This window comes from Heloderma suspectum, chromosome 7 (genome assembly GCF_057233095.1).
Source record: "Heloderma suspectum isolate Gila_16-S chromosome 7, 16-S_ref, whole genome shotgun sequence".
Taxonomy (NCBI): domain Eukaryota; kingdom Metazoa; phylum Chordata; class Lepidosauria; order Squamata; family Helodermatidae; genus Heloderma; species Heloderma suspectum.
The window spans coordinates 89,084,747-89,093,917 of record NC_139464.1 but is presented as its reverse complement, the minus strand read 5'-3'; the positions used below and the strand labels follow the sequence as shown (position 1 = coordinate 89,093,917).

At 45.2% G+C, this 9,171-nt stretch overlaps 1 protein-coding gene across 2 annotated transcripts in view; it reads left to right on the top strand.

Moving 5' to 3' along the window:
* Positions 1 to 2,430: 2,430 nt before the first annotated feature.
* WASL (WASP like actin nucleation promoting factor) overlaps positions 2,431 to 9,171 on the top strand; it is a 52,765-nt gene continuing 46,024 nt past the window's right edge. For both annotated transcript variants that reach the window (XM_084810846.1, XM_084810845.1), the window contains exon 1: positions 2,431 to 2,892. In XM_084810846.1, the coding sequence (XP_084666972.1) occupies positions 2,776 to 2,892 (117 nt within the window). In that variant the 5' untranslated portion in view covers positions 2,431 to 2,775. The remainder of the gene's footprint in view (positions 2,893 to 9,171) is intronic.

Genomic DNA, 9,171 nt, shown 5'->3' with positions numbered 1-9,171 from the left:
ATCTTTTGCTGTGGGTTTGGGCGGAGAAGGTCTGCCCTTTTATCTGTTCAGTTTTCCTGAATTCAGAACGTTCCCCCAAATTATTGTGAATCAAGGAACAATTGGCAAACTATTTGGTTCCCATGGCAACATATTGCCAGTAGTTTCCCTAACAAAGGATAGCCCAGTTTTGACAACAGTAACATTCTCATGCTCAACACCACAGGTTCACAACACTATGTTTTCCATAATGTATAACACAGCTGTAATGTGCCCGATCTCGTCTGATCTCGGAATCTAAGCAGGGTCAGCCCTGGTTAGTACTTGGATGGGAGACCGCCTGGGAATCAGACTTCCTGCACTGAGCAGGGGGTTGGACTTGATAGTCTTGTAGGCCCCTTCCAACCCTATGATTCTATGATCTATGTTATAATACTTCTGCCTGTAGAAATATGCTCCTGGTATTGGAGTGGAGTGGGGTGGCAGAGCAGGAATAACTTCTGTGGGAAAGAAATGGAAAGGATGCAAGGCGGGGAATATATTAATGTCTATAGTATAGTGCACATGATCTGTTTTTAAGTGTTCTTCAAAAATCTAGTAAAAATCTGAGAATGAACAGGTGTTGGAATGCTGGTAACGGGGGAATCTTTTTACCATACTGTGAGTAACTCTATACCTGAAGGCCATTAAGGGGTAAGTACTCCCCCTTTCTCCTGACATTTCCATCTCAAACCCCAATGTTTCTCCTACCAACAATCCCTGGCAGTGTTTAATTTGTGCCAGGGCTTAGTCCCTGGAATCAGTTTGCAGTACCAGGGCTAACGGCATATATGAAGTAATAATGAAAGAAAGAACCTAAGCATATGCAGAGTGCAGTAGAACCTAATTACATAGCGACTCCAAGCCACTGTCAAATTACAGCTCACATTCAGTTCTATGGGCTGCACTGTATCAAAGATCCAACAAGTTTATATAATTAGCTCCATCATCATGGATGTGCACTATAATTAGATGGCTAATTTGGGGTATTTGCATGTAAAAATAATCAGAATCCCAGCGTCTGATCTAGGTCTTTGTGTCATGGGAAGCTGTATCTTGTCATGATGTAATAATACACGGGCATGGATGTGAGCAATGATTAAGTGACATACAGTGGGGGGTCTCCATATAAAATTATGAGGCTCCAGGCCTCAACACTTTCTTCTTTTCTACACCACTGAAGTATCACAAAACACATGTGTGTGTGGCCTGCTTCATGGGGATCTGTGCTTTGGATCTATGTTTTTGCACCATGAAATGCTGGCTTCATATTTTTTTATGATGCAGTCTGTACATATTCAGCTTTGATTAGATGGTGGTATTCTGTGTCTGTAAAAATCCTATTACATGCTATAGGTCTTTGTATTTGTGCTACATTGACAGAACACAAAGTACTGAATCTGGATGTTTTGGGGTTTTGTAATGCTGCAGTTTATGGGCATGCTGTGATTCAACATAGCTGTGGCTTGATGGTTAAGAGGTGTTTTCTTGTAAAAATCGTGAGTTTCTCCAGCTGAAATCAAAGGGGCTTGATGCCACTGTGATGCCACAAAGCTTTGCATCTGTGATTTTTACAATTTAAGTCCACTGGTAGAGCCATGAGCTGTGCTTTGGTGATGCATTTGGTATATATCCACGTAAAAATCTTGAGGATTTTTGCCTTGGATCTAGATTTTAGTATCCCACAAAGCCATGAATCTGCAGGTCTATGAACATGGATGCAACATACGATGTGACAGTAGATTTGGTGTATCTCCATGCAAAAAGCATGGGGATCCATGTTTCAGATCTAGGGGATGGGGGATTGCACCACAAAGCCCTGTAACCATTTTGTATGTTATCGTACACTATGCGCATCCTGCGTATGTGTGTAATTTTACAGTGCAGTCCGCTGGTACAGCTCTCAGCTGCTTTTTGTTGGTGGCTTTGGCAGGCCTGACTTGTACAGTGCCTTCCCTAGCAGGCATCCCCTTCCCGGCAAACAATCCGCGTCCGACGACAGCCCGAAGAATCAGGCTTTACTGGGCTGGCCGGTATTTAAGAGCGGAAGGCCGCGAGCCGCGCCGCTCCTTGGCTCGCTTCTGCCGGCTCCAGCTTGATCGTGGATCCGCGGCAGCTCCAGGAGCAGCACGCACACGCGCCCCTCCTTCCCCACCCACAGAACGGGCTCTCCAGCCCCCCCGGGCCGGCGGGGAGGCGAGGGGGCAGGAAAGGGAGCGCTGCGCGACGGGGCGGCGCGGACGGGCCCTCTGGCTGAGCGCTCCGCGGGGCTGCCGTAGGGGCTCGCTGGGCCGGCTTGCGGAGGCTCGCGCGCCGTCCTCCCCTCTCCGTCCGCGCCGCTTGGTCTCGCCCTCGCCTCGCTCCCTGCCATGTTGGATTGTGCGGCCGGGGCCGGGGAGAAGTTGGAAGTTTAGTGCTTGTCGGGAAGGCGGCGGAGGAGGAGGAGGAGAAGAAAGGGCGAGGAGGAAGCGGGCGAAGAACTCCCTTCTCCGCCTCCTTCGCCGGAGCCTGCCGGGAGCGGCCTACTTGGCCAGCCCGCAACGCCAGCCCTGCCGCCGGTTGCCGCCCCGATGCTGCGGCAGTGGTGAGGGGAGGCTGCGCCGCCGCCGCCGCCCTCCGAGGGGACGCGGGACCGGCCCCGGGACGAGCCCGCCGCGAGGCGAGCCGCAGCCGGCAGCAGGAGCGGCCGGCGGAGGAGCACGACGACGAGGAGGTGGAGGCGGAGGTCCTGGCCGGGCCCCGCCGGCGGCCGCCGCGATGAGCAACAGCCAGCAGCAGCCCCCGCCGCCGCGGCGGGTCACCAACGTGGGCTCCATGCTGCTCACCCCGCAAGAGAACGAGAGCCTCTTCGGCTTCCTCGGCAAGAAATGCGTGGTGAGCGACGGAGGCTTCGCCGGGCGCCTGGGCCTGCCTGCCTGCCTGCCTGCTCTGGGTGGGTGGGTGGGTGGGTGGGTGAGGAGGCTAAGGGAAAACCAGACCAGTTAGTGGGCACGGAGGAACTGGGACGCAGAAGAAAGGTGGCATTTTTCTCCTGCTGGGTATGTGAGTACTCGAACACAGAACCGCCAAGCGGGTTGGATCCCGATTGAGTCATACTCCAGAACAGACCCATTGATATCAGTGGGACTAACTGCGGTCCCACTGATATCAGTGGGTCCGCTCTGGAGTACGACTCAATCGGGATCCAACCATGAGTGCCTAGGAACAGGAGGAGCACGGCGTAGTGCGAGTGAAGGCTTTCGGGGTGCGTGTGCGTGACTTCTGGGGGCGCGTGCGGGCGACTCCAGTCCTCAGTACGGATTCCAGGAAGCAAGTTCTGTTGACCTCCGCAGGGACTCGCTGCTTAGCAAAATAGGTTCAGGATAGGACTGTGACTTGGATTTGTTTTGGGGGAAACGGAGGCGGCGGCTGGTGGGAGGCTTCACGATGGGTTGGAAATGGGGGGATAAATGCCAAGTCTATTATCCCGTTCCCCTTCTCTGTGGAGGATTCCTCGCTGGCCTACCTTGGTTCTGAGAGTGAAAAACGTCCTTTGCCAAGCCTTTCCCACGTAACAGCTGTTTGCTTCCTTTTTTCTCACCCCCACCCCCGTGGGTTCCCCATTGTTGGAGTTGGACTGGGAAATGAGCCAGGGTAGAACAGGCTTTGCTGAAGCAGTGCTAAAGAATGGGGTGTGTGTGAGAGTGTAAGTGAGAGAGACAGACAGACAGACAGACAGACATGTTCCCTCACTTTCACACCAGAGAACCGGGGGTCAAGCATTCTATCAGCCTTCCCTCTTCTCAGCCTTGTGAGCAGGAGGAATGTTTGGGCATAGGTGTGCTGCAGTTCCAAGTGATCCTATCTCAACAGGAAAAGCAATCAATGCAATGACTTCTTCCCCTCTCAATATTCCTGCCAGGTGCCCCTCTCCAGGGATGAGTCTTTTGCAGGTGTATAGTCATAACATGTGGTGTGTTTCACACCACTGTGTTTAGTTCAGCTGTTGCTAGGGCTCTTGAAAAGGTTATTCTCTCTTCCGCTTCCTCCTTGCTTCTGTCTGACAGGTATATTTCAGAAGGGACTAACTATCCCAGTAATGGTCTGCTGTTTGTAATATGAGTGTGTCAGCAATAGACAAGTGTTGCAACACTTTGTGGAAAAGTTCAGCTAGTTCTAGTTGGCTTAAATAAATCTTCCTGAATTGCACCTGTAGTTTTTTGTGGACATTCAGGAAATGAGGTAGTATGATCTGGGCCCGGCAAAATAGGACTGGACTCAGTTTTGTTTCCATTTAAACAATAGGCTCACATGGCAGATGCAGAATTCCCCATGCAGACATACTACAGTGGAGAAAGCAGAAAGGACTGTAAAAAGACTGAAAATCTTAGTAGATTTCATTTTTAGTCCTTATTAGTAGTATCCTGAGACATTATACAAGTATGTACAGACTTAACAGTTCAGCATTTGTTTTTACAGCATAAGGATTCCAACATCAGCATTGGTATTCCATAAAACTTCACTTTGGGATAATCTGTTATCAATTTTTTGTGATTTTTTTGTTCAGATGAAATCAATCCTAAAATTATCACTTAAGTCAAATTAACTTCTGAACCGATCTACACAGAAACCTTTTACTCTTCTGGGCCATTTTTCTCTTCCAAAATGTAAATGTAAACCACAGATCCATTCATAGTTATAAGTAAACCACCACGGAGATGTTCAGATTCAGTTGAGTTTTAATCTTACTGGTTAGGAAGTAGCATGTGTGAAGTCTCGCTAAAACCAGGTATTGATGAGATGAAAGGCATATTTGAAAAACTGTATTAGAAGTAAGAAGTTGGTCAGGTCATCAGAACAGTGGGTTGTTGAAAGCTAGTGAAGGTGACCCATGTTACGGAAAATTGCAAGCTCCAATAAGGATTACAGTAATACACTGGAATGTGTGGAGGGCCTGCTTTTGTCTCTCCTAGGCTTACTCGGATAGATGAGGCACACTGCAGATTATTGTCCATCCCCAACCATGTCTCAGTAAAGAATAGTATGCACTGTAGATCTGTTACTTCTTTTCTTAAATGTTAGTGGGAATAACTTCACTCTTCAGTTATTTCCTTTACAGTACAAAGTATTCAGAATCTGGATTTTGCAATCTAGCCCATTAAGACTATAGGTAGGGTATGCTAGTATTTAGTCACTTCACGCATGATTTCAAGAATTTCTTCATATTGTTACTATAACACTTTGTAGTCATAGGCTCTAGATATAGGTTAGGTTGAGAGGATTTTACCCAAATCTACAGTATGCTTTCATGACTGCACAAGAATTTTAACCTGTGGCTCCCCCGAATCCCAACTTAATTGTCCACTGCACTACTGTGATCCTAACAACTTTCACATACTGGCCTCTACATATATGCATAATGTAATGCCAAAATAACGAGGATTAAACCTTTAATTTTTCAATGGCAGAAGGAGTTATATTTGGTAGATCTTTTAGCTGTTTCTGTCTCAACACTTCGTGCACTGAACTTTAGAGACTTTAAATGTTAAAGGATTTTAAAATATTGTTTTAGGGACTCTGACACTGGTAATATACTAACTTTCCCTAGGGGAGTGCAAAGTTATCCATGTGTATGTGTAAATTCCTCTTGGATGCTGTGCAGTATTTACCTTAACTGGGCCAGGTGGCTGAATGTCAGCTTTCTAGCTAGTTGGTGCAATGCCCCACCCTTTATGTTAATAGTGCTGTTGGCAGCCTTCACCTTTTGCAGGGTTAATAGTTTAGACTGAGGGTTAGATAGCTGAACTAATGACTAAAAGTGAACAGTCATCATTTTTCTGACTTCAAGTCTGTGAAACAAATTGGGGATTTCTTACCCCAAAGTATGGTAGCCTCTGCATTAGATTCTAGTGGTAAAGAGAATACTTGGTTGTCATAGGAAACTAGGACTGCGATGTTTGGCTCACTTAGGGTACAATTTTATGCATGTTTAGAAAAAACTACAACTCCCAACATTCCCCACATAGCCATGCTGTCTGGAGAATGCTGGGAGTTGTAGTTTTTCTGTCTAAACGTGCATATGATTGCACCCTTATTGGTTTTAAAAAGATAACCTAATTTAATTGGCAGCACATGTTTTAAGTAACTTCTCGTGGGTGGTGGGTACCATCTTCAAAGAAGTATTACCTCTTTCTTGGGAAGGGTCGCACTTCTGCATGCACAACCCCCCATATTCATTCCCTAGCAAGTCCAGGTAGGACTGGGAAGGACTCCTGTCTGAAACCCTGGAGAGCCAAAGCCTGTCACTGTCTCTGCTAGCCTCCCCCAAGCTGATGCCCTCCAGAAGATGTGTTAGACTGCTGGTTGGGGGATGATGGCAGTTGGAGGGTGGCAGGTTGAGAAAGGCTGGTGTAGACAGTACTGAGCTAGATGGACCAACAGTCTGACTTGGTGCAAAGTGGATTCCTATGCACACAAGGACATGCCTCTTCTACAAATGTGCATGTGTTGCCTTAAAAAACGTATGTTTTTTTCCTTGAATTGTTTCATTCCTATGCAAATTTAATCAATTAATGTAGTCTTCGTCAATTAGGTGAAGAACTACAAAAAATCAAAATAGATTGTGTGGTTAACTGCAGAGAAAAAATGGACAACAAAAAAATCTGGACCACAATTGATCATGAAAATTAGGTAGTATTCATAATGCGTGCTAGATTGGGGAAAATATTGCAAATTCTAGGTGCCAGCCCTTCAAAGGTCTGAAAATATATTGCAGATTCTAAGCAGCTCAGTGACATGGCATTTGGGACTTTGCCAGCTCTGCATCGTATTCAAGAGATTGCTGAAATCCTTTTAAAAACTGGATTTATGTATAACTGTATATTTGGATGGGAATCTTATTCTGATGGAAAGACATCTAAATCTTCTTCTCCTTTCCTGACAGCACCACTATAAACGTGGGTCTTTAATTGCTTAATTTATGCTTTTATTGTGTCCAAATATAAATCAGAATTTGGTGCAATATTGCCCAGCTGCTGTTATGCCATAAAACGGTCAATCTATCTGTTCTGCAATGTTGACCACTAGGCTGAAAGTTACTATGCAAACTGGTATAAGTGTAGTATGCAGCATACGGAGAGAGACTCAGTAGTAAATCATATGCTTGGCATTCAGAAGGTCCCAGGTTCAATCCCTGGTATCTCAAGTGAAAAGGACCAAGAGCAGGTGAGGGGGAAAGACTGCCAGTCAACGTAGACTATTCCAGTCTGGATGGACAAATAGCCTGATGTGCTTTAAGGCAGCTTCCTGTGTTCCAGATGAAGAATGTCACACACAGAGAGTCACTCAATCTTCTGTTAAACCATAACAAATTCTGTGTGGACAGGCACAGGCATTAACCTCTTACTCCAGAAAGGCAAGTCCATCCTTAAGCTCAATAGATGCATCTGTTAATGCTTGCTTCTTCCCATCTGGACCTGCTTCGGTTTTATTCAGATGTCACCATTCCAATTTTTCTTTCATTCTTGTTAACTTGGGACTCCTTTCATGCTGCTACCCTCATGGAAATGTGTTCCAGGAATATTTTAAGACTATGCCTCTGCATGCTTACCTTGGTTTTATCAAAGTGAAGGCCAGTATCCTCCTAGGTGGTCCACATTGTTCCATTCTTTTAAAAAGAATTGCATTCAATACCACCACCATTACTAGACCCAGTACATTGCTATAATATACCATTTTAGTTTCATAACTGAACCTATTAAATATGTACAGTTCATTATGATCATGTCAGTTGAAAGATGTCAGAAGGCATTAGATTCTGAATGAAAATAATGCTGATTACCTCATCCTGCAGGTGAATGCAAAACATGTCTGCAGAAAATGCATGTGATATGCTAGATTGTTTAAGTTATCTTCAAAGAAACAGGCACTGTATAGACATACCAATATAATACCCTTCACTTGTCTTTTCCTGACTATTCTGTCTATGACTGGCCCTTGTGAGGTAGCATTAATGGACCCTGGTTTCTAGCTGTAGCTGGGATTCATGGCCTGCAGCACTTGTGTTTTGTGTTGCTTGTATCTGGATCCTTATATATTCTCCAATTCCTCATACTTTCATACTGATCTTTTACTCCCCCTTCCTCCCCCTGCTATGCTGTGCAAATTTCATATAATCAAAGATGTCTGAGTTCTACTTTTAATGAGATCTGTTGCTTAGACCTGGTGTTGGAAGCTGGCATTTAAGACAGACTCTCAGTTTCAAAGCTAGCAAAACGTTCCTCATTCTTGGATGAGCAGGCCCCAGATGCATTTTTGTCAGTTCTACTCAGTTTTTATTGGACACACATTGAGCTCTTTGGGGATGGGAGTGGGTGGGATTGGTTAATAGTCGTTATTTTCAAACGTGGAACTTGGTCTTAGAACAATAGTTGCACACAGACTTGAGTACTGGGAAAGGTAGCTTGAGTTCTTTTCACATCATCTCAATATTCTATCAGCAATTTAACAGTAGCAGCTGAGTTACAAAAGTGCATATGCTATGTCTCTATTACCAGAAGCAGCAGCTTGAGGCTGTGTTTATATGAGATCTGTGCATTTTATTCGTTGTTAACACTCTGGCCTTTATACAAATAGCAACAACTTTTCTGTCTCATTTAGACTTCATAGAATGCTCTTGTAGAATTAAGGAAAGTATTTTCAGAAAAGTGAGTATGAACTCTTTGTAATCTCTGTGTTTTAAAGATGCCATTCCAGTGGGGGTGGGGGGGGTTAAAACCACCTCTCTATTCCAGCATTATATATAAATTCATAGTGCTTGCAACTTAGCAGGGGATGTCTATTATTTACGCTCTTTCAGTATTTTCTGGTGTGTGGGTTGGCATTGCTTTCAGAATACTTGCCATTTGCCGCCTCCTTTTTCTTCCATACCGTGAATAAAAGAGTGAGGCAAGGCAGGGATGAGAAGGTTGGACAGATTGTCTCATTTCTCAGGAAGCCTATAGTTAGTCCATTCAGCTGCTTCTTTAAATCGATCGTAGCCTTGTTAATAACTCTGCATGTAATCAGACCACAGACTGAGGTACCTTGGGGTCTGGGGAAACCTTAAATTGAGCCCACTGGTGTGTTGTAAGTTGGCCCATGATAGGATTGTATGTTAGAACTGTTAACAATTTG